At 41.7% G+C, this 26,694-nt stretch overlaps 1 protein-coding gene across 1 annotated transcript in view; it reads right to left on the bottom strand.

Moving 5' to 3' along the window:
- Window positions 1-26,694, bottom strand: part of DNAH7 (dynein axonemal heavy chain 7) — a 4,771,155-nt gene that overhangs the window by 2,131,578 nt on the left and 2,612,883 nt on the right. The window contains exon 30 of the mRNA XM_044073696.1: window positions 825-956. Coding sequence (XP_043929631.1) covers window positions 825-956 — 132 coding nt within the window. The remainder of the gene's footprint in view (window positions 1-824; window positions 957-26,694) is intronic.

Here is a 26,694-nt window from a genome sequence, read left to right as displayed (position 1 = left end):
TTTCAACATTCATCGTCTACCATGTGATAACACAACATACTTCCTAGGAGCAATATTCTCAGGTGGAATTTTTTGTGAATTGTCTTCTTATAGGTTTAAAATTCCAATAGTTGGCAGCTTAATTGGTAAAAACAGCAATACTGCAAATTACACTGCTCAGTCTTGAGGAAGGGAAGCAGTACAGCTCATTGCTAATGTTTCATGAGATGTTTGCTGCTGGTATGGAGGTTTGTGTGAATTATATTTACTAAATGTATTTAATTTTACCAAATAAAAAGAAAGTGATTTAAGCTTAGAAGATATGCAATAAATGTAATACAAAAAGGTATCTATCTTTGAAGTTATTACCATTTACATGTATCAATAATGCTCCTTTATTTTCCTTGTCATTTTAAATACTGTAAAAATGTTTGCAGTTAACATTAACCTTGGATAAAATATATTGTTCCCTGTCAGCTCAAAATTCTTTTGTAAAACAACAGATATTTAACAGATAATCACATTACTATGAACAAATACTTATTTTCTGTTTGAAAATTCAATCTTCCATTTCATGTCTCCTGCCCTACAAAGGAAGATGTTTGGATTTCTGCCTTGACTGCCTGCTGGTCTTCTATTACAGAATATGGAAACTTTATTTCAACTTTTCTTTTTTTCAAAATGTCAAATACCTTACTGAGTAATGCAATTAGTATGCCACCCCACTGACGTATGACACGACTCAACCATATCCACAACAACTGAAATACATCTGATGGTTCCGGTGGGCAAGTGACTCAGAAGGTTATCTACATACATTGTCTATATAAGTGTGGAATACATACCTCAAGCCAAGAGCAAATATCTCTTTCATTCATACTTTTTATTTTGGATTCATCTGCAAATTCATCCATCATACAGTCCATGAGATTCATTAAGGATCGAACTAAGTTTGTATCTGATGTAGGTGACAGCTCCTAAAATGGGTAACAGATAACTGGTCAAATATTGGTGATAGTTCTTAAAATGGATGACATGTATATAACACATACATTATTCTGTAACATATCAGTCTGTTTTTTTTACGTGTACCCTTGCAATTTTAGACCCAAAGTTTTACTGAATATTTAGCCATAAAGAATGCAGCAGACTGAACTGACTACAACTTATAAAAATCTTATAAAGATACAGTACAGAAAAGCAATGTTAATATGCATCATTGGAAGACCATAATAGATCCACATAGCAGCTATTAATGGACAACCATGAAAAAACAATATTTGATTAACAAAGTCAATAATTGTGCACAAATCAGTAATTTTCACTTTTATTCAATTATATTTTCATTTATTCAGTATTTTGCATAGTTTTTGTAAGGCTAATCACATAATTTACAATTTTCAGCATTTTAGACTAACTATTCCATGAAAAAGGAGAAATTCAGCACAATGTAATATTTTCAGAAAGCTAGCCCCTGTATATTAAAATTAGTTTATAAGAAAGCTATCCTATAACTGTTTCCTACCTTTCTGAAGCTAGTATAGTCCAGTTTTCAGAGTTTGCTGAATCCAGGACTGTTTTATAGTTCCTCTGTTGGCCCATACCTTACTTGGATAGAAGGAAGTTTCTCTGTTCACCAGTGAGAGTGGGGAGCTTTGAGCAGCCTATCTGTCCCTGCAGGAGTGGTTTTCAGCTCAAGATATGTAGTTTATTGGCCATTTTGGGTTAATTTCTATCCCTTTTATATTCCTGCTATAAAATAATGCTTCTGCGTGTTTTTTGCGCTTGTATCAGCTCAGCAAGAACTTGCCCAGGTGCTCTGCAGAATTCTACAGCAGCAGAAGGAGAAAAGAGAGACTTTAGTTTGATTTAAGTACTTTTTGGCTTGTTTCTTATTAGAAATTGCTAATTCTGCCTAAATGCTCAGTTTCTAGTGTTTATTTGATATTAAAAAAAGCCTTTTACAACTGTTTAATTCTACTTATTTACTGTTTTGCATGTTAAACTCGTTTTTCAGAGCATTTAAACTGTTTTAACTGTTGTAGGCTACACACTCAAGTGTGTTAGCCATTTTTCTGTTCTTTAAAGTGATTATTTTGTCTTAACTGCCTTAAACTCTATAAAAAATAAACAAATAAGCTATCCTATACTTGTTTCCCGCCTTTCTGAAGCTAGCATAGTCCAGTTTTCAGCGTTTGCTAAATCCAGGACAGTTTTGTAGCTCCTGTGTTGGCCAATACCTTACTTGGATAGAAGGAAGTTTCTCTGTTTACCAGTGAGTGTGAGGAGCTTTGAGCAGCCTATATATCCCTGGAGAAGTGGTTTTCAGCTCAGAAATTGTAGTTTATTGGCTATTTTTTATACTATTTTATCTTTCTGCTATAAATAGGTTCATAGGTTGATACTAGGCTATCTGCCCTAGGGCATTTATAAGCCTAGCCAGAGTGTGTTTGGCTTTCGCCACCCTTTTAGATTAGTTGACTGTGCCTCTGTACAGTAGGTCACAGAAGGTAGCCCTTTTAAGGTTAGTTTACTGTACCTCTGTAAAGCAGGGACACAGAAGAGATCCCAGGGGTAAACTTATGATCTCCCATCCACTCGTCAATATTTCTCTTGAAGAGGGCCAGTGAGGGGCTCTGCCTAACATGGATTGGGATTTTGTTCCAGAGTGAGGTGAGTCTCTGGGATATGAATCTGTCCCTCCAGCATGTCCTATTTATTTCTGTGCTGAGGTTCAAGTCCCTGGAGCGTGTAGCTCTAAGGGATTTGGATTTCCTGAGGTGAAGCATGTCCATTAATTCTGGGTTGGACATGGCTTTATACGTCAGACACAGATCGCCTCTGAGTAGGCGGTATGCAACTGAGTAGAGCTGGAGTTTCTTTAGCCAAACTGCATACGGCATCTGTTTGAGCCCCTTGATCCTCTTGGTGAGGTACTTTTGGGGTCTTTCCAGTTGCTGCAGATGTCGGGTAAGGTACATCCCAAATGGGGCACTGTATTCAATTATGGGCCTGATAAGTGATGAGTAGAGGGGCACAATGACCTCTCGATCTAGATGTGAACTCTTTCGTGATAAGGTGGGCTATATAGAAGGTCTTTCTAACCACTTTGGTAACGTGATTGTCAAAGGAGAGATTGCTATCTACTTGGGTCCCCAAGTCCCTAATTACTTCTTCCGTACTTAATGGATTACTTCCGTACTTAATGGATTACCACCTATGTGGTAATTTGTGGGCACTTTGTTTTTCCCAAAGGGGATGACTATGCACTTTTTGGCATTTAGCTTTAGGCCATGGCTCTGGCACCAGTTATCTGTCTCTGTGAGACCCTTTTGGAGGATGCTTGTGTCAGCCGGAGAGTCGATTATGGCACCCAGTTTGCAGTCATCTGCGAACTTGGTCAGCCATAGTCCACCCATGTTAGCCTGTACCTCAGAGAAATATATACCGAACAAGAGAGGGCCCAGGACTGAGCCTTGTGGGACGCCACTTGTAACTGGTTTAGAGTCTGACATGGCACCTGCTATTCTGACCATGTGAGTTCTATCCCTGAGCCAGTTTGCAACCCATCTTGTGACATAGGGGTTGATATTTAAGCTGGTGAGCTTATTTATGATGCCCGAGTGGGGTATTGTGTCGAAGGCTTTTGCGAGGTCCAGGTAGGCTGTGTGGACTACCTTCCCTTCATCTATGGCTTTGGTAACTGTTTCAAAGAAGTCAACCAGGTTCAAGAGGCAATATCTGCCATTAACAAAGGCGAATTGGGTAGGATCCAGTGTCTGGAGGTTCCCAATGTCTTTGTTTATGATTTCCATGATGATACGCTCCATATCTTTGCAGACCAGGCTAGTCAGGCTTATAGGGCAATAGTTTCCGGGGTCTGTTGTGGCACCACCTTTGTGGAGTGGGACCACTGTTGCTGTATGCCATTCCTTGGGTACATATCCTGTAATAAGGCTGAGATTAAACAGTGACTTTATATGAGGGTTTAGTTCTTCTTGGAGCTCGTTTAAGATGCAGCCCGGAACACCGTCTGGTCCCATTGATGCTGTGTTTTTTGCCTTGGAAAGGACAGCTCTCACCTGTGCATCTGTGATCTCAGGAAGGCTACACTCTGTCGGGACAGACATTTGCTTTTTTTTTGGGGGGGGGGGGGTTTGCACTGAACCTTTCTGCCAGGATGTTGGCAATGAGTTCAGTGTATTTTTTGTCATTTTGCACTAACTCAGAGCATATCTGGGAGTTGCCTCCCAGGTTCCTGACATAACTAAAGAAGGCCTTGTGATTACCTTTAGTGTCTTGTGCAATTTTTCTTTCAAAGATGGCCTTAGATGATTTTATGAGGGATCGTAGTTTCTTGCTAGTACTGATCAGAGATGCCTTCCCTTTTTGGGATTTTGCTCTATCATGTAGTAGCTTTCTCCTTCTGTTGTATAGCTTATTTATGGCCGGGGTCCACCAGACAGGTCTCCTGCCTTTGGAGGAGTGAGTCTTGGTTTTATTTGGGATAGCATGCTCCATGCATTCCTGTAGGTGTCCATAGAATGCTTTTGTAAAGGATTCTGCATTTTGAGCCGTATTTTCCACTGGCCCGGGGGCTTTGAAGGATTCACCTTGGTTTTGTGAAGTTTGCTTTTGAGAAGTTCTTCACCGTGGTTTCCTTGGCTCGAGGTGGGGATGGAATATGGATGTCCAGTGAGATTAGGTTATGGTCTGATCTTACCAAAGAGGGGTATACCTCTGGTGTGGAACATAGAGACCCCATGTTGGTGATGACCAGATCCAATATGTTTTCCCATCTTGTGGGAGTGGTGACCAGTTGTTCCATAGCATTTGAGTTTATAAATTCTAGGAACCGTTGGGCGAGGGTGTTTGGGCTTGAGTAGTTTTCCCAATCTATGTTTGGGTAGTTGAAGTCACCCAATATAATGGTGTTTAGAGAGACATTCATATTCTCTAGTGTTCTCAGGAAAGCTGAGTGAGGTTCCTGTATTTGGGAGAGTGGTCTGTAGCAGGCTACAAACTGAAAGGCAGTCTTGCCCACTGTTAGTTGCACATGGATGGTCTCTGATGCTTTGTGCAGTGCCACTAACCTGGATGTGTGGGTATCTTTGATAAATATGGATACCCACCCTCCTTTCATAGTTCGGTCTGAGTTTTGGGACCGAAAAGCATGGTATGAAGTATAACCTGTTAGTGCTGGGGTGCTCTCGGGAGCCTTGAACCTGGTTTCTGTTACTGCACAGATATCGATATTCTCCATACTGAGGAGAGTCTCGAGTGCGTGCATCCCGCTTTTGCACATTTTTGTGCTTGTATCAGCTCAGCAAAAACATGCCCAGGTGATCTGCAGAAACCTACAGCAGCAGGAGGAGAAAAGAGAGACTTTGGTTTGATTTAAGTACTTTTTTGCTTGTTTCTTGTTAGAAATTGCTAATTCCGCCTATACACTCTGTTTCTAGCATTTATAGGTTCATAGGTTCATACCAGGCTATCTGCCCTAGGGCATTTATAAGCCTAGCCAGAGTGTGTATGGCTTTCGCCACCCATATTAAATTAATTTTGCTATGCCCTTTTTCAAGGTTAGTCTACTGTGCCTCTGTCTAACAGTGACACAGAAGTGATACCTGGGATAAACCTACGATCTCCCATCCTCTCATCAAGATTCCTCTTGAAGAGAGTCAATGAGGGACTCTGCCTAACCTGGACTGGGATTTTATTCCAGAGTGAAGGGAGCCTCTGGGTTATGAATCTGTCCCTCCAGCATGTCCTATTTATTTCAGTGCTGAGGTTCAAGTCCCTCGAGCGCGTAGCTCGACGGGATTTGGATTTTCTGAGGTGCAGCATGTCCATTAATTCTGGGTTGGACATGGCTTTATACATCAGGCACAGATCACCTCTGAGCAGGCAGTATGCCACTGAGTAAAGCTGGAGTTTCTTTAACCGGGCAGCATATGGCATCTGTTTGAGCCCCTTGATCCTCTTGGTGAGGTACTTTTGGGGTCTTTCCAGTTGCTGCAGGTGTCTGGTAAGGTACATCCCAAAAGGGGCATTGTACTCAATTATGGGCCTGATGAGGGACGAGTAAAGAGGCATGATGACCTCCCCTGATCTAGATGTGAATCCCTTCATGATTAGGTGGGCTATATAAAATGTTTTTCTAACCATTTTGGCCACGTGGTTGTCAAATGAGAGATTGCTATCAACTTGGGTTCCCAGGTCCCTAATTACTTCTTCTGTACTTAATGGATTACCACCTATGTGGTAATTTGTGGGCACTTTGTTTTGCCAAAGGGATGACTATACACTTTTGGCGTTTAGCTTGAGGCCATGGCTCTGGCACCAGTTGTCTGTTTCTATGAGGCCCTTTTGGAGGATGCTTGTGTCAGCTGGAGAGTCTATTATGGCGCCCAGTTTGCAGTCATCTGCGAACTTGGTCAGCCACAGTCCTTCCATGTTGGCCTGTACCTCCGAGAAATATATACCGAACAAGAGAGGTCCCAGGACTGAGCCTTGTGGGACACCACTTGTAACTATTTTGGAGTCTGACATGGCTCCAGCTATTCTAATCATGTGGGTTCTGTCCTTGAGCCAGTTTGCAACCCATCTAGTGACATAGGGGTTTATATTTAAGCTGGTGAGCTTATCTATAATGCCCGAGTGGGGTATTGTATCAAAGGCTTTTGTGAGGTCCAGGTAGGCTGTGTGGACCACCTTCCCCTTGTCAATGGCCTTGGTGACTGTTTCAAAGAAATCGACCAGGTTCAAGAGGCAGGATCTGCCCTTAACAAAGCCGAACTGGGTAGGATCCAGTGTCTGCAGGTCCCCAATATCTTTATTTATAAGGTCCATGATGATCCTTTCCATAGCTTTGCAGACCAAGCTAGTGAGACTTATGGGGCAATAGTTTCCAGGATCTGTTGAGGCACCACCTTTGTGGAGAGGGACCACTGTTGCTGTATGCCACTCTTTGGGTACATATCCTGTAGTAAGGCTGAGATTGAACAGTAGTTTTAGGTTTGGGTTTAGCTCTTCTTAGAGTTCATGTAGGATGCAGCCCGGGACACCGTCTGGTCCCATTGATGCTGTGTTTCTTGCTTTGGAGAGGGCAGCTCTTACCTGAGCATCTGAGATGTCAGGGGGGCAGCACTCTGCTGGGATAGATATTAGCCCTTTTGGTGGGGGGGAGAAGTTTGCACTGAACCTGTCAGCTAGGATGTTGGCAATGTCTGTGGGTTCAGTGTATTTTTTGTCATTTTGGACTAATTCTGAGCATATCTGGGAATTCCCACCCAGGTTCCTAACATAACTAAAGAAAGCCTTGTGATTATCCTTAGTGTCCTGTGCAATTTTTCTCTCAAAGCTGGCCTTAGATGATTTTATGAGTGCCCGTAGTTTTTTGCTAATACTGATCAGAGATGCCTTCCCTTTTTGGGATTTTGCTCTATCATGTAGTGGCTTCCTCCTTCTATTGTATAGTTTGTTTATGGCTGGGGTCCACCAGACAGGACATCTGCCTTTGGAGGACTGGATCTTGGTTTTATTTGGGATTGCATGATCCATGCATTCCTGAAGGTGTTCATAGAATGCGTTTATAAAGGATTTTGCGGTCTGGGCCATATTATCCACAGGCCCGGGGGCTTGGAAGGATTCCACCTTGGTTTTGAGGAGTGTGAAATTTGCTTTAGAGAAGTTTTTCACTGTGGTTTTCTGGGCATGGGGTGGGGTGGGATGTGAATATCCAGTGAGATTAGTTTATGGTCTGATCTTACCAGTGAGGGATACACTTCTGGTCTGGAGCATAGAGTCCCCATGTTGGTGATGATCAGGTCTAGTATGTTTTCCCCTCTTGTGGGAGTGGTAACAAGTTGTTCCATAGCATTTGAGTTTATAAATTCTAGGAACCTTTGGGCTAGGGTGTTGGAGCTTGAGTAATGCTCCCAGTCTATGTTTGGGTAGTTGAAGTCACCCAATATAATGGTGTTTGGAGAGACCTTCATATTTTCCAGTGTTCTCAGGAAGGCTGAGTGGGGTTCCTGGGTTTGGGAGAGTGGTCTGTAGCAGGCTATAAACTGGAAGGCAGTTTTACCCACTGTTAGTTGCACATGGATAGTCTCTGATGCTTTGTGCAGTGCCACCAACCTGGAGGTGTGGGTATCTTTGACAAATATTGATACCCCCCTCCTTTTGTGGTTCGGTCCAAGTTTTGGGACCGAAAAGCATGGTATGAGGTATAACCTGGTAGTGCTGGGGTGCTCTCGAGAGCATTGAACCAGGTTTCTGTTACTGCACAGATATCGATGTTCTCCATGCTAAGGAGAGTCTCGAGTGCGTGCATCCCGCTTTTGCACATTTTTGTGCTTGTATCAGCTCAGCAAAAACATGCCCAGGTGATCTGCAGAAACCTACAGCAGCAGGAGGAGAAAAGAGAGACTTTGGTTTGATTTAAGTACTTTTTTGCTTGTTTCTTAGAAATTGCTAATTCTGCCTATACACTCTGTTTCTAGCATTTATAGGTTCATAGGTTCATACCAGGCTATCTGCCCTAGGGCATTTATAAGCCTAGCCAGAGTGTGTATGGCTTTCGCCACCCATATTAAATTAATTTTGCTATGCCCTTTTTCAAGGTTAGTCTACTGTGCCTCTGTCTAACAGTGACACAGAAGTGATACCCGGGGTAAACCTACGATCTCCCATCCTCTCATCAAGATTCCTCTTGAAGAGAGTCAATGAGGGACTCTGCCTAACCTGGACTGGGATTTTATTCCAGAGTGAAGGGAGCCTCTGGGTTATGAATCTGTCCCTCCATCATGTCCTATTTATTTCAGTGCTGAGGTTCAAGTCCCTCGAGCGTGTAGCTCGACGGGATTTGGATTTTCTGAGGTGCAGCATGTCCATTAATTCCGGGTTGGACATGGCTTTATACATCAGGCACAGATCACCTCTGAGCAGGCAGTATGCCACTGAGTAAAGCTGGAGTTTCTTTAACCGGGCAGCATATGGCATCTGTTTGAGCCCCTTGATCCTCTTGGTGAGGTACTTTTGGGGTCTTTCCAGTTGCTGCAGGTGTCTGGTAAGGTACATCCCAAAAGGGGCATTGTACTCAATTATGGGCCTGATGAGGGATGAGTAAAGAGGCATGATGACCTCCCCTGATCTAGATGTGAATCCTTCATGATTAGGTGGGCTATATAAAATGTTTTTCTAACCATTTTGGCCACGTGGTTGTCAAATGAGAGATTGCTATCAACTTGGGTTCCCAGGTCCCTAATTACTTCTTCTGTACTTAATGGATTACCACCTATGTGGTAATTTGTGGGCACTTTGTTTTTGCCAAAGGGGATGACTATACACTTTTTGGCGTTTAGCTTGAGGCCATGGCTCTGGCACCAGTTGTCTGTTTCTATGAGGCCCTTTTGGAGGATGCTTGTGTCGGCTGGAGAGTCTATTATGGCGCCCAGTTTGCAGTCATCTGCAAACTTGGTCAGCCACAGTCCTTCCATGTTGGCCTGTACCTCCGAGAAATATATACCGAACAAGAGAGGTCCCAGGACTGAGCCTTGTGGGACACCACTTGTAACTATTTTGGAGTCTGACATGGCTCCAGCTATTCTAATCATGTGGGTTCTGTCCTTGAGCCAGTTTGCAACCCATCTAGTGACATAGGGGTTTATATTTAAGCTGGTGAGCTTATCTATAATGCCCGAGTGGGGTATTGTATCAAAGGCTTTTGAGGTCCAGGTAGGCTGTGTGGACCACCTTCCCTTGTCAATGGCCTTGGTGTCTGTTTCAAAGAAATCGACCAGGTTCAAGAGGCAGGATCTGCCCTTAACAAAGCCGAACTGGGTAGGATCCAGTGTCTGCAGGTCCCCAATATCTTTATTTATAAGGTCCATGATGATCCTTTCCATAGCTTTGAAGACCAAGCTAGTGAGACTTATGGGGCGATAGTTTCCAGGATCCGTTGAGGCACCACCTTTGTGGAGAGGGACCACTGTTGCTGTACGCCACTCTTTGGGTACATATCCTGTAGTAAGGCTGACATTGAACAGTAGTTTTAGGTTTCGGTTTAGCTCTTCTTAGAGTTCATGTAGGACGCAGCCCGGGACACCGTCTGGTCCCATTGATGCTGTGTTTCTTGCTTTGGAGAGGGCAGCTCTTACCTGAGCATCTGAGATGTCAGAGGGGGCAGCACTCTGCTTGGATAGATATTAGCCCTTTTGGTGGGGAGGGGGGGAGAAGTTTGCGCTGAACCTGTCAGCTAGGATGTTGGCAATGTCTGTGGGTTCGGTGTATTTTTTTGTCATTTTGGACTAATTCTGAGCATATCTGGAAATTCCCACCCAGGTTCCTAACATAACTAAAGAAAGCCTTGTGATTATCCTTAGTGTCCTTCGCAATTTTTCTCTCAAAGCTGGCCTTAGACGATTTTATGAGTGCCCGTAGATTTTTGCTAATACTGATCAGAGATGCCTTCCCTTTTTGGGATTTTGCTCTATCATGTAGTGGCTTCCTCCTTCTATTGTATAGTTTGTTTATGGCTGGGGTCCACCAGACAGGACATCTGCCTTTGGAGGACTGGATCTTGGTTTTATTTGGGATTGCATGATCCATGCATTCCTGAAGGTGTTCATAGAATGCGTTTATAAAGGATTTTGCGGTCTGGGCCATATTATCCACAGGCCCGGGGGCTTGGAAGGATTCCACCTTGGTTTTGAGGAGTGTGAAATTTGCTTTAGAGAAGTTTTTCACTGTGGTTTTCTGGGCATGGGGTGGGGTCGGGATGTGAATATCCAGTGAGATTAGTTTATGGTCTGATCTTACCAGTGAGGGATACACTTCTGGTCTGGAGCATAGAGTCCCCATGTTGGTGATGATCAGGTCTAGTATGTTTTCCCCTCTTGTGGGAGTGGTAACAAGTTGTTCCATAGCATTTGAGTTTATAAATTCTAGGAACCTTTGGAATAGGGTGTTGGAGCTAGAGTAATGCTCCCAGTCTATGGTTGGGTAGTTGAAGTCACCCAATATAATGGTGTTTGGAGAGACCTTCATATTTTCCAGTGTTCTCAGGAAGGCCGAGTGGGGTTCCTGGGTTTGGGAGGGTGGTCTGTAGCAGGCTATAAACTGGAAGGCAGTTTTACCCACTGTTAGTTGCACATGGATAGTCTCTGATGCTTCGTGCTGTGCCACCAACCTGGAGGTGTGGGTATCTTTGACGAATATTGATACTCCCCCTCCTTTTGTGGTTCGGTCCAAGTTTTGGGGCCGAAAAGCATGGTATGAGGTATAACCTGGTAGTGCTGGGGTGCTCTCGAGAGCCTTGAACCAGGTTTCTGTTACTGCACAGATATCGATGTTCTCCATGCTAAGGAGAGTTTCAGTGCGTGCATCTTGAGGTTTAGACTTCTGGCGTTGAGTAGCGTTACTCTTAGTTTCTTATCCCTTGTGATACCTATGGAGGTGGGTTTGTCTTTTGAGCCTTGCCTAAAAAAGGCACTATGGGGTAGCAAGAGCCTTTGCCAATATCCGAAAGCCCAGGGGTGACAGGTGCAAGCCGTCCCTAGCGAAGCATCGTGGCTTGTCGAGCATGTCATCCCAGGCTGACAGGCATTGGATCCCCTTTGAATGACACCAATACTTAAGCCAATTGTTGAAATTGATAATCTTGTCTTCATACTGTGGCATCATTCTCAGTGAGGGTAAGATGCTACTCAAAGTCAGGGTCATACCGGCCTGGGCTACATGCTCAGAGAGCTCCTCTATGTCTCTTTTCATGTAGTCCAGGGAGGCGTCTCAGGTCATTCACACCAGCATGGACAATGACTGAATCATATTTGTACTTGCCTTGGAGTGACCTGAGTGCTTGTGTTATGTGGCGGATCCTAGCGCCCGACAGGCAGCTCACCATGACCTTCTCCTTGTTCAGCCTGGTGAGTGGGACGTCAGTGTGCCTGATGATAGAGTCACCTATTACAAGTGTATCAGGTGTGTTGTTTAGCCTTAAGGGCTGTGACTGTTCGCCACACTGGCTTTGTGAGCTATGTGTTGCACGTGTTTTGTTTTGGGGTAGCGGTTGCTTGGGTGTCTGCTTTGGAGGTCTCTGCTGCTTAGGCAGATTTTTATTTAGAGCCTCCAAGTATGTTTTTGTGTGTTTATGTGTTTGGTTTGCTGTCGTGGTAGGTCTATGTGAGACTGGAATTGTAGTGAGTGTGGTTTCCTTCTCCTCCTGACTGGTTACGCCAGTACTGAGTTGAGAGAATTTAGCCCCCAGTTTGGCTATATGGTTGCATCTCTCACATGTGTTGGAATTTGTTGGGAGGAGGAGAGGGTTGTCTGTGTACATGAGGCAGTTGTAACATTGCCTCAAGATTCCCAGATTCACCAGCTGGACTGGAGAGGAGATTGACAACTGACCTTTGGACATGTTAGAATAGTATTGGGAATTTCTTTATAATTGAAAAAAATGGCCAATGGGGAGCAAGGTACTCCAGGGGGAGTTTGTGAGGGTGTAGTGCTTTTAATTTTTTAGTTCTGACTTATATAATTGCTTTAGTGAGCAAGTGCCAGGTAACTTAAATGCAAAATGACAAACAGTAACTTTCTTTCAAGTGAAACAAGGAAATAAGTACAGTAAGCAATGCAGATATCACTAGGGATCCACAGAAGCGCTGAAAAGCCGCATTTTAGGTGGAATTAGCTTTTCAGGGAAATAACAAGCATACAAACAAAACTAGATTCAGCAGGCCTGGATCTAGTCTATGCTACAGCAAACAATGTGTACCAATTACAGTAAGAAATAGTTCAAATATGCAGACACTATAAGCCTTTAACCAGAAATTCCCAGCTCAGAAGGGCAGAGTCCAGCCTCTTCTCCCACAAGAGTGCAGACCATGAACCTTCTTAATGTAAAATAACTGGCCTGAAGCCCTGGTGCTTAAACCAGAACTAATACACTTTTAGAATAACAGACACTGAGCCCTCAATCAGCAGTTCCCAACTTAGAGTGAGGTTCCTTATTTAATACAAAAAAGCCTTTTACAGCTGTTAACTGTACTTATTTACTGTTTTGCACTTTAAACTTGTTTTTTTAGAGCATTTAAACTGTTTTACCTGTTGTAGGCTACACACTCAAGTGCGTTAGCTGTTTTTCTGTGGTTTAAAGTGATTATTTTGTCTTAACTGCCTTAAACTTTATAAAAAAAAAATAAAAAAAATAAGCTATCCTATACTTGTTTCCCGCCTGAAGCTAGTATAGTCCAGTTTTCAGAGTTTGCTGAATCCAGGACTGTTTTGTAGTTCCTGTGTTGGCCCACACCTTAACTGGATAGAAGGAAGTTTCTCTGTTCACAAGTGAGAGTGGGGAGCTTTGAGCAGCCTGTCTCTGGAGGAGTAGTTTTCTGCTCAGAAATTGTAGTTTATTGCCCATTTTGGGCTAATTTCTATCCCTTTTATCTTCCTGCTATAAAAACCCGCTTTCACACAGTTTTGCGCAATGCGCAGAGCTGGTTTGCTGGGATTAACCATCCCCGGCTCCACAAAGTCTGCTCTTCAGTTTTTCCCTTATAACTTGTCAGTCTTTCAGCCTAAAGCACTCAGACCCACACCTTTCAGCCCAGCACTTGTTCTAAACCTACTGCGGCACTAGATAAAACCCCAGCACTCAACCCCCACACTTGCCAAGAAGGGAATAATCTTTTTATTGCCCTACTTATTCAGGCATGTCCAAGAGACAGCTCCCAGTGTGCGCTTCAGCCTACCTGATGGGCCTGGGCATCTGGAGGCAATGCTACAACTGCCTCATGTACACAGACAACCCTTTCCTCCTACCACCAAACACTAACACTTGTGAGAGATGCACTTATACAGCCAATCTAGAGGCAAACCTCTCTCCAACCAAGACTGGAACAGACCGTCAAGAGGAGAGGGTATCAAGTTGCAACACCCCACTTACGACACACAGACCAACTAAACCAACACCTCCAAAACAGACACATAAAAACACCAGGACATATATGGAGGCTCTGATTAAAAATCTAAATCTGCCTAGGCAACAGAGACCTCCAAAGCAGACACACAAGCAACCTCTTCCCACCAACACACCCCAAACAACACATAGCCCACAAACTCGGTGTGCCACACAATCACAGCCCATAAGGCAAAACAACATACCCAACACACTAGTGATAGGTGATTCTATAGTCAGGCACACTGATGTCCCACTCACCAGGTTAGACAAAGAGAAGGTTACTGTCAGCTGCTTGTTGGGTGCCAGAATCTGCCACATAACGCATGCACTCAGGTCACTACAAGGCAAGTACAAGTATGACTCTGTTATATAGTCCATGTCGGTGAAAATGACCTGAGACGTACCTCCCTGTACTACATGAAAACCGACATGAAAAAGCTCTCCAATCTTGTAGCCCAGGCAGGTATGACCCTAGCCCTGAGTAGCATCCTGCCTTCACCAAAAATGATACCACAGTACAAGGATAAGACGATCAACTTCAACAATTGGCTAAGCTTCTGGTGTCATTGATAGGGTATTCAGTATCTGTCTGCCTGGGATGACGTGTTTGACAGGCCACGATGCTTCACCAGAGATGGCCTGCACCTGTCACCCCTGGAATTCAGAATATTGGCCAAGGCTCTTGCCGCCTCTATAGTGCCTTTTTTAGGCAAGGCTCAAAAAACAAACCCACCACCATAAGAACTATGGGAAACCAAAAAATGAGGGCAATGTTACTCAATGCTAGGAGTCTAAACCTCAAAATGTACTCACTCAAGGCACTCCTCAAAATGGAGAACATCGATATCTGTGCAGTGACTGAGACCTGGTTCAAGGCTCCTGAGAGCACCTCAGCACTACCAGACTATAATTCATACCACACGTTTCGGCCACAAAAACCAGACTGAAACATGAAGGGCGGAGGTGTGTCCATATTCATCAAGGATATCCACACCTCCAGGCTAGTTGCAAAATATGATGTCTCTGAAATCATCCAAGTGCAACTAGCTCAGGGCAAAATGCATTCCAAATTGTAGCTTATTATAGATCCCCCACCATGACCCAGGACGCTCACTCCTCATTCCTGGGGACATTGAAAAAAACGAGGGTCCAACCAAATACCATAATAATGGGCAATTTCAACTACCCCAACATAAACTGGGAAAACTACTCCTGTACTAACCCCCTTGCTCAACGATTTCTGGAGTTCATAAACTCTAATGCCCTGGATCAACTTGTCAACACCCCCACCAGGGGCAACAATATTCTGGACCTGGTCATTACCAACATGGGCAACCAGTGCTCAACGCCAGAGATCAACTCCTTGCTAGTCAGATCAGACCACAAACTAATCTCCCTAGATATCCACATCCCGACCCCACCTCCACACAAGGAAACCATCATAAAAAACTTTTCCAAAGCGAACTTCATGCTTCTCAAAAATGAGGTGACTAACTTTGCGACGCCCCTGCAGATGGATAACACAGTCAATACAGTCACGACTGCTGAATCCTACACAAATGCACTCTACAAGCACCTGCATGAGTGCATGGATCGTGCTATCCCCAATAAAACCAAGACAGTATCCTCCAAAATAAGGAAGCTGATCTAGTGGTCCCCTGCCATTAACAAACTTTAAAATAGAAAGAAGAAACTGTTGCAAAAGAGAGTAAAAACTCAGGTATGGAGAAACTCACTGATGAGCCTTAGTAAGAAACTAAAATCTCTCATAAAATCCTCCAAAGCTAATTTTGAAAGAAAAACTGCCACAGATTCCAAAGACAACCACAAGGCATTCTTTAACTATGTCAAGAATCTCCATGGCAACACCCAGATCTGCACCGAGCTACAACAGAACAGCACAAAATATACACAGCCAACTGATATTGCCAACATATTGGCAGATAGGTTCAGTGCAAACTTTACTCCCCCCTATGTCTATATTATATATTCGAACACTTAAAAGTTCGAATCTCTAAAAATCGAACTTTCGTGATTGAACTTTCAAATGTTCGAATATATTAAAATATTTAAAAAAAAAACAAAAAACTAAAGGGTGTAAGCAGGGGGGGCAAGCCCCCTGCACACCCCACGTGGGTGGCTGAGCCCCCACACTTCACACTACTTAAATATACCAACTCCAAGATCGCACTACAATGTAGGAAATGGGAAATTTTCCATTTCCGCACTGTAGCACACTAAAATGCAATCTCGGAGTTGGTATATTTAAGTAGCGGGGGGTGCAGGGGGGCTTGACACCCCTGCTTAAACCTTTACTTTTCGTTTTTTTTTTTAAATATTCTTTTTTAACATATTCAATCACTAAAGTTCGATCTTTAGTGATTCGAACATTTAAGCATTCGAATATATAATATAGACCCCCCCAAGGGCCTATAACTATACCAGATGGTTGTAGAGCCCTGGCAATCACAAACACACAGGTAAAAATACCACTCTCTAAACCCAAAAACACAGCATCCATGGGACCAGACAACATCCCAGGCTGCATCTTACACGAACTCCAAAATTAACTAGCCCCCCCCCCACCTAAAATCCATGTTCAGCCACAGCCTCACCACAGGCTATGTGCCCACAAAATGGCGCACAGCAACAGTTATCCCACTACAAAAAGGAGGAATCACCACAGACCCCGGGAACTACAGACCTATTAGCCTGACAAGTCTGGTCTGCAAGGCCATGGAATGTATCATCATAGAACTCATAAATAAAGATATAGGTAACCTTCAATCTCTGGATGCTACCCAATTCAGATTTGTAAAAGGTAGGTTGTGTCTCCTAAACCTGGTAGACTTCTTTGAAACAGTTACTAAGGCCACAAACAAGGGCAAGGTGGTCCACACAGCCTACATGGACCTCGCTAAAGCCTTTGACACTATTTCTCATTCAGGAATCATTGATAAACTCACCAACCTTAACATAAACCCTTACATCACGAGATTGGTGTCCAACTGGCTCACAGATGGAACCCACATGGTAAAAGATGCTGACTCCAGATCCAACTCCAAACCATTGACAAGTGGAGTACCCCAGGGTTCAGTCTTGGGACCCCTCCTCTTCAGTATACACTTCTCTGAAGTGCAGGCGAGCACCAAGGGTCTATGGCTAACCAAGTTCGCAGATGACTGCAAACAAGGTGCCATTATCGACTGCCCTGCCGATGTAGACATTCTGCAAAAGGGCCACACCAAGACTAACACCTGGTGTCAAAATCATGGCCTCAAACTAAATGCCAAAAAGTGCATTGTTATTCCCTTTGGCAAAAACATGGTACCCATGAATTACCTAATAGGGGGAAGTACACAACACAGAAAGTGTGATAAGAGACCTTGGGACCCAGGTGGATAGTAACCTCTCCTTTGGTAACCACATTGCCACAGTGGTCAGAAAATCTTTCTACATGGCCCACTTAATCACAAAAGGGTTCGCATGTAGAAATAAAGCCATTGTTCCCCTCTACTCATCACTTATCAGACTCCTCATTGAATACAATGCCCCGTTTGGGATGTACCTCACAAGACCCGTACAGCAACTTGAGTGTCCCCAAAAGTACCTTACCAAGAGGATCGCTGGCCTCAAACAATTGCCCTACGCCGTCCGGCTCAAGAAACTCAAAGTCTACTCGGTCGCATACCGCTTACTCCGAGGAGATCTCTGTCTGACATACAAAGCTATGTCAAACCCGGGTTGTTGGACATGCTCCACTTGAAGAAATCCCAATCTCCCTGAGTTACATGCTCTAGGGACCTAAACCTCACCACAACAATAAATAGGACATGCTGGAGGGATAGATTCATGTCTCAGAGACTTCCCATGCTCTGGAACAAAATTCACATCCACGTCATGCAGAGCTCGTCATTAGCACTATTCAAGAGAAACCTTGATAAGTGGATGTGTGATAGGAAGTTCACCCCTGGGATTATGTCTGGGGCACTGCTTGATAGAGGGGCAGGAATTTAACAATACATGGGTGTCATAAGCCAATACACTGTTGGCTAGGCTTGCTTTGGCCCTCGGGCCGATAGCCTAGTACATACCTTTGAACCTATGAAAGAAAACAGTGCAACAATCAGAAACTGTGTTTATACAAATGATGAGTAAAAGCAAAAATTTCTCCAGGATTTTTTCTTCTTTTGGGGCATTTCACATTATGCAATCATCAGTCTCTTTCTCCACATTTTTTCTGTCTCTGCCAGGGAACTTCCAAGAGTTCTTTTTTAAACTTATTATTAGCCACATGTCATCATCATCATCATCATCATCCATACTACATTTCCTGGCATTTCTAAGGCCTCCACATGTAGATCCCCCTAGTCAGCACTCATCATGTCCATTGAAAGTTCTCTCTTGCTTCTGATACTATCAGTATTTATCTTTTCATTTAGGGTCTGCTGAGCCTGTGCTCTTCAAGATATAGCTCTCAACCAAACAGAGACAGATCTCAACCAAATCAGGGACAAATCCAGAAATAATCAGGTACACTTCTAAAATTTTAACATTATTAACTTGGAACATTGCCAGAATAACAGTATGTGAATTAAAATACGTTTTTTGAACTAAAATAAGTTTATAACTCTAATTATTATCATTATTTTTTAAGTGTAATTTACCATCCTTTCTCCAACAATCACCAGTTTTAAGAGGGATTAAGAGGGACAGACCTAAAATTTGAGTCAACATAGGGGACATCCCTGAAAATCAGGGACAATTGAGAGATATAGGCTAAAAAGTAATAGTTATGTACTCAACATATCAACTGATAAACAATGAAGACTTCTGTCGTGGATAACTTAAGATATTTTTTCTACTCTCCTCCATTTGGCACACCATGTCTGTTGTCTTCATACTTGCTGTTGTTGCTGCTGCCTCCTGCTGCTGCATATCATGGCATCACATTTCAGCTTAGAGGAGGGTTCCAGCCCTCATACCCCAAAGTTTGATCCTAATCCATTAAGTATGCATGACATGCAAGACAGGAAACAAAATGCGCATTACATACAAAGATAAAATAGATTATTTGTCAAGTCTTACTAAACAGCCAAATCTACAGGCAGGGTGGAATGGGTGGAGAAGAGTGTCAGGAATGATTTGTGACAGATGGGTACCAGTAAGAGTGAAAGGGAAGGTCTACAAGAGGGTAGTGAGATCAGCTGTGTTATATGGGTTGGAGACGGTAGCATTGACGAAAAGGCAGGAGTCAGAGCTGGATGTGGCAGAGTTAAAGATGTTAAGATTTGCATTGGGTGTGACTAGGATGGACAGGATTAGGAATTAGTATATTAGAGGGTCAACTCAGGTTGGACAGTTTGGAGACAAAGCAAGAGAGGCGAAATTGTGTTGGTTTGGACATGTGCTGAGGAGGGATGCTGGGTATATTGGGAAAAGTATGCTAACGGTGGAGCTGCCAGGTAAGAGGAAAAGAGGAAGGCCTAAGATAAGGTTTATGGATGTGGTGAGAGAGGACATGAAGGCAGTTGGTGTGAAAAAGCATGATACAGAGGACAGGAAGAAATGGAAACAGATGATCTGCTGTGGCGACCCCTAACGGGAACAGCCGAAAGAAGATGATGATAGTCTTACTAGAAACACTATCTACAACTGCAGCATGAAGAGGTCATCCAGACACAAGAGGATGGTGGGGAGGTATCCAGACACAGGGGGATGGTAGGAGAATAATAAACCCAGTGGCAAACGTTTCTTCTCAAATAAACTGATATGCTTAGTATTTAAATGTTATTATCCTGCAGAGAGGTACGATTCAGTGTAAGGCCTAGGGGAAATGTTGAGTACTGAAACACAATCACAGCATAATCAATAGTGACTAAAGAAGGTGTGAATCAGCAACAGAGTGTCTACAGCAAAGATGTCTGCAATGGTGACAATCTTGAAACAAGTACTGGAAACAGCCAAATTCTTTTGGAGTGACCTTTGGCCATACTGTTTTGAGCATGTAAGCAGCTACCTGATAAATTAAATTACAGTTAGCAATCCAGTTTTAAAAGTTCTGCTTAGCAACTGTCACTCTCTCTTGATATAGATTAAAGGAGACAAATGCTTTGTTGGCCTGTACGGAAGCAGCCTAAAGTAGAAAATGAGTTGTAAGTGCCTGTTCAAGGTATTTAGGGATTTTTATTCTCTGGATTATTCCCTTAGATGGAAAACATGGAGATAAATTGCCTGGTTTAATGGTGATTCTAATAATACTTAAGGAAGGAAATGTGGGTTGGTTCTCAGGGATTCCCTATATTTGTGAAAGGTCAAACTTGGTTTCCTGCATATAACGGCCTCATGCACAAACACCCTGTGAGCAGTACTGATGAACATCAGCACCAGGCTGAACCCTCAGTAATGTTTTAGCACTGTTCACCTTATATTATTCCCCTCATATTTTTTCCCTTGACTCTTTTCCTTGGATCCTATCTCCAGCTTATTACTGTATATTTTGTAATTTGATCCCAGTAAACAAATGTAAAATAAAATGTCTTCCAAAAGACAAACATTAGAGTTAACCAAAATAACTAGTTGAAAGTGAAACTGACAAGTCTATCAGCCATAATGTTCAAGTTGTAAGGAGACGTTCTTCAATGGTAAGCATTTACAGGTGGATTGGGGAGGGGGATAGGGGTACTACAGCTCCTCTTCAGTGCTAAGATGACCACTCTGCTTAGGTTCATAGGTTCATAGGATAGTACTAAGCTAACTGCCCTTGCGAGCCATTTTAAGCCTAGCCAATTATTCCTTGTGGGACTCAAACCCTGCACCTTGTGTTTGTAAGACAAACACCTTAACCATTAGGCCACCCTCCCAACCCCTTAGTTTAGCAGAATCATTCAACTGACAAGCAGAAATGGAAATCAAACCAGAAATTGAAATAAAATCATGCAGCAACTGAATGTGAAACAGAAGAAAGAATGCAAGAAGGATCAGATGAGAAGGGAAAAAATGTGGAAAAGCCATAAATATAGTAAGAAGTATAAAGATCTCCTGAAACAACCTCATGCTGATAAGGATTTGACACAGGAATGGATAAGGGGATGCGAGTGGAAACCAGAGGATGAAAGGTTAATAATAGCAGCCCAGGATAGTGGACTACATACACATTAGTTTACAAAGTCCATTGAACATGTGGGAGAAGCAGACAAATGTAGGTTCTTAGTACAAGTCCCATACCTAGTTGCTCGGTGTGATACACTTATGGCAGAGGTCTTATACATTGAAAGACACAATAGTGCAGCAAGATTGTTCCATTGATGATTGTGCAAACACCACAATACAGAAGTAGCAGAGAGGCATTGGGAACATGAGCCAAAAAGTATTATAGCAAATGATGAAGTGCACATCAGATTGGAATAGCCATTGCCAACAGTTCAAACAAGTAAATGCGAGAACAGCAGATATAGTAGTTCATGAAAAAAACACAAAACTAGCATTGATCACTGAAATTGCTACACATTAACATTACAGTGTCTTCCATACAGCAAGAAATAAAGTTATAAAATATCAAGATTAGCTGGCTAAAATGAGAGCAATGTGAAGGAAAAATGCTCAGACAGTTCCAATAGTAGTAGAGGCAATGAGTCGTAAAAAATTTTAGACATTCTACCCATAAATATAACTCAGTACAAATTGCAGGAATTAATTCTTGGCCCATTGTGGGTGCTATGAAGAACACTTTTGGATAAAGATTGAAGCAATACAATTTCATGAACTTTAACCATAACCTGACATAGGAATGGTGTTTATTCCCATAACGGTATTAGAAACCGAAAACATTTGGAGAACTTCAACCAAATATCTGACATATCCACTTAAATGGCATGTTTATAAAACAACATGCAACCTGTCCAAGGTTAAACCAGACATATGCATTACTACCCTATTATCTTTTAACTGAAATATCCAAAAACTCTTTCCCTTACATGATGCTTTAAATGAATTCAATGCAACTTTCTAAATAGCCTGACAACTCCAAGACAGAAGACAGGAAGAACAAATAATGCAATTTGGCTATCCAATAAGAGTAGAATGCTAAAGCAGGATAAATAAAAAGTGTGGAAAGATTGGTAGTAATACATCACAATATCTCAAACATCAGAATGCTCCACATCTGAAATAAAAAGCAAATAAATTAAGGCAAAAAAGTATACTAGAACAGCACTGTGAACAATAGCTAACACAACCCTAAAAAGATTCCAGTCATCTATTAATGGAATCTTGCATTCTGGTCAAAAATTCAACCTTAACCCCTCTCCCAAAAAGTTGTCACTCAAACCTGCAATAGAATTAATCTCTTATTTCATAGATAGTATGGTATTCCTAACCATGGATTCTCACATCTAATCCCAACACTGCTCAATAGCCATATAGCACTATGTCCACTTTCACCTTCAAACCAGGGTCCTCGCTGTATATAAAACAACTCAAACCATGCCCAGCTTCAACTGATGACTTTCCAAATGAGTACCTTAAAACAGCAGCCATTAGCATTGCCCATCTTGTCTCAATCCTTATAAATGGGTCAATTTTGGAATCCCATGCTCCCTTTTTTGGAAACAATCACACATTATCTATCTATACAAAGTAGGAAATTCAAGAGACATCATTAACCTTAGACCTAAAGTGATCTTAGGTTCATGGGAGAATAGTAGGATAATTGCCATGAAGTCAGAATCAAACTGTGAACTCTGTGTTTATGAGTTGTATATCTTAACCATCATGCTAAATCCACCATCTCTGAAATACTTGAAAAACATGCCTTCCATACCTCCCATAGTACTAACACTACACTTCTAACCCTTATAGATACTGTTAATAAAGAAATAGATAACAACAAACTAGCCTCCCCCTCATTCCTATACTTGTCTACAGTCTTCAAGGCAAATTGTCACAGCAAACTTCTACTTCAAAAGTCCACATTAGGTCTATCACAGAGATCACAAAGGGGAATGTAAAACAGAAGATTAGTAAAGTAGAAGTTAAACAAATAGATGCTGAAGTTATGGAATATCTGCAAAGTGAAGGATTTACTGTGGAAAGTCTAACACAGTTTATGTCACAGCATGGTGGAACAATTACCCCCCAAAGTAAGGAAAACAGAAAGGAAGAAATATGGCGATGGGAAAGTATAATAACTGTAATATGGGTCAATATTTACTAATTGGAGAAAGCAAAACAAATTAGGACCAAAAAAAAAACCGGCACCAAAGATAGTTGCAGAGAAATACAGGCAAAGGTATCTGGATATGCAAAATTTCACAATACAAAAAATAAGAAAACAAAAGGTGAAAGTAGAAAAGAGGATTAGCAATGGTGAAGATAAAGAAATAGAAACTGAAGTCATAGGTTACCTGAGAGGTGAAGGATTTAGTGTATCACATCCTACAGTGGTAATGGCAAGCTGGATAGAGCAATGAGTCTAACAAATTAAGGATAAACAGGTGGAACAGGAAGCATGTGATCACTTGCCACATGATGCTCTACAGCCTTCAGTAGGAAATGAGTACAAAAGTATAGATGGAGCTGCACAGCAACCGCAGGAGCAACGAACATTGGCAACTCTGATGCAGTCAATGTTGTGTAGAGATAGACAAGTGAATCCCTATTATGAAAGAGCAACAGATTATGCAGGATGCTGATGAAGAGAAAATATCACAGGAAGATGTTTAACAACTTTCTGTAGAATCCCTGAAACAAATAGAGAGCAAAGGTAACAGTTGCTTTATTTAATACAGATGGATAGACATATTAAGATCAATGGAAAAATATCACAGAATGTCAATAACACACAAAATGTTAGAAGTCTGATTAAACAAATGAACACGGTACTTAAAGCTGTCAAAAGAAATTTGTGTAATACAACAGTAGTAAATAGGTTATATTAATTTGCAGCTAAATTAATAACAGATAGTCTTACCACAAAAACACAATGCAATAAGGGCAAGGAATTGAAGAAATCAAATGACATCATTGAAGTGCTGAATAAAGAGAACTACAAAGGAGTTAAGACAAGACATTTCACCATTAGAAGAGTACATAAAAGGGAACAGATCAACAAATATACTCAGAAAGATGTAATAAAAGCAACACACAGTATCAGAACAGATCAGGATCTATCATGCACTATCACAAATTATAGACTGAAAATATAAGCACACACAAAAAATGTAGAATGTATGCAAATAAATGTAAAGGAAAAGTACAAAATAAGCAATTTATTGATGACCTACACACTCCTGAGTGTTGTTGACCCAAAAAAGTTTTATAGAGAATTGAAAAACAAGGCAGAAAAAAATGAAACGCCACCAAAAACAAACAACCCCCCCCCCCCCAGAAATAAATACATTTTGGAGAAATAGCTATGAAAATCCTGTGGAGCATAAAAAGTATGCTGAATAGATAGAAAAAGTAAAAGAAAAAATAAGAAGTTCAAATGAACAGGATATGAAATGGGATGAAGTGATGGCCAGAGAAATTGAAACAAAGTGAAGCAAAGATCATAAATGGAAAACCCAAGGCCCAGATGCAGTACCTAACTTCTGGCTAAAAGTATTAATATCTTTATATGAATATTTAGACATTGCATTAATGTACACTACATTCTAATATGCATTCTACTACAAATCAACAAACTGAATAGCAAAGAGGAATGAAAATGACAAAAAAAAATAATGCCAGAAACTCAGAAGGGTGAAAAAATTAACTTAGCATCTTTTTCTGGAGGGCAGGCAAGCCCCTCTGCACCCCCCTGATGTTAGGGGAAAGCCCCGTAGATGTGTATACATCAGCTCCATGATTGTGACAATTCAAAGTAGGGGGAAATCTTCCAAAAGAAGGGAATCATTGCTGGCACGCACATAATTAGAAGTCACATGCTAGCAATGATTTCCAATGGAAAACTGATGTTGTTCCCCTTAGCATTTTTTTTTCTTTGTCCAATTGACACATGGGGAATTTTACCTCAGCCATCTGTACAGAGGCCTATAATATGTTCATTTGATGTGCAGTGGGGGAAATAACTGAAAAGGGTCCTTGGACCAGTTCATTCCCCTGGTTAACAAACTTAAAATAAAAACAGTGTTTTTTGTCCATTTCCAACATACTTAAAACATTTATTAAATTATTTAAGGTAGTATTATTGCTATTAGATCTGATCAGGAAGGATAGAGTGCAGTAAAAGATGTGGACATGGTTGAATACCATATCACCACACACTTAGTAAGCATTTGGGAAAGTCTTGGAGAGCAGATGTCCTAAGTTTCACTTATGCCACAGATGGGATATTTGGATGGTGCAGACAGTAGCACATTTAATATGTGGAGTTGTTTTGCCAAAAAATCATAAAACAGCAACCATATATTTATTTTTGAAATAAAATGTACCTTTACAGAACTGCAAATACTCTGACAGTTTTCAGATATTTATAATAAAACTTATGTTGAGAGGGAACTTTGCTAGCAGTTGCTTTCAAGTTATGGAGGCAAGAGGATGAATGCTTCTAGTAATGTGATATTATAGGGCAAAATACAACTTTTTGCAAACTTGCCATTTAAATTACACAGCATTACAGGATGTAAAGCAACATCTAAACCTTCTGGTTGAATTACATATAATATTCAGGATCAGGAGCACAACACAAACGCTCATAAATTAGCAGGTTAAATTTCATAAAATCCTGGATTACAATCCAGTGCATAGATCTGATAGACTGTATGAAATAAATTTGCTGCAAACAGTGAACTCAAAGACACCACAGTCTTTGTTGATGGTAAAGTATGAAAGTATCTTCAGCAACAGAGAGGGAAAGGTAATAGAATGGGAAGAGGCCAAGAATACATTTGGACTGCAGGCTAGAGATTGCCTTCCCTATCAAGGATTTAGTAGAACCTGATGTTAAAAAAGTGTCTATATTACTTCATCGAAACTCAACTTGAATGGCCATTTATTGAACACAAATCAGCGTATGGCTGTTCATCAAACGTTCACATCAGCGAATATGTTTCCTAGGGAAGTGAGTTAGTTGCCCAACATGCACAGATACTGCAAGTATATGAAATCCACCAAAGTGGAAGCTACACCCTAAAACCCCCTACTTATATATACAAACTCCAAGATCACATTACAGTGGGGAAAAGGGCAAACTTCCATATGTTGGGCAAGTAATTCACTTCCCTGGGGAAAACCTTCACTGATGTGAATGTTCGATGAATGGCCATTTGTTGATTTGTGTTTGATAAACAGCCATTCACTGAAGTTAGGTTTCGATGAAGTAAGCTATACCCATTAAAAAAAAGTATAATTAGTAGAGCATATAAAATACTGCATGATAACTATAGGAATCAATCAGAAGAGGTTAGAAAGCATTAGAAAGAGAGACTGGATAAGCAATTCACAAAGAAACAATGGCAGGATATATGTATGGCTCCCAAATATGCAACAATCACTGGAAGACATGGCCGGCCTTAGGCATAGGCCAACTAGGCGGCCGCCTAGGGCGCTGGTGTAGCAGGGGCACTTTTCCAGTATGGTATCGAACAATTTAAACCAGCACCGGATGCCAATCCAAAATCATGAAACATCGCAATTCATTTGCAAGTATAGGAAAAGGTATGAAAAAAAAAAACGGAACCAGCTATTGCTAAGTTAAAAGCACACGCTAAACGTTCAAGTAAACACACTGTCCTTAGACTCCCTAT

The sequence above is a fragment of the Protopterus annectens genome, chromosome 6.part0 (genome assembly GCF_019279795.1).
Source record: "Protopterus annectens isolate FY-2018-M chromosome 6.part0, PAN1.0, whole genome shotgun sequence".
NCBI lineage: Eukaryota > Metazoa > Chordata > Ceratodontiformes > Protopteridae > Protopterus > Protopterus annectens.
This window is presented reverse-complemented; position numbering and strand designations above follow the sequence as displayed.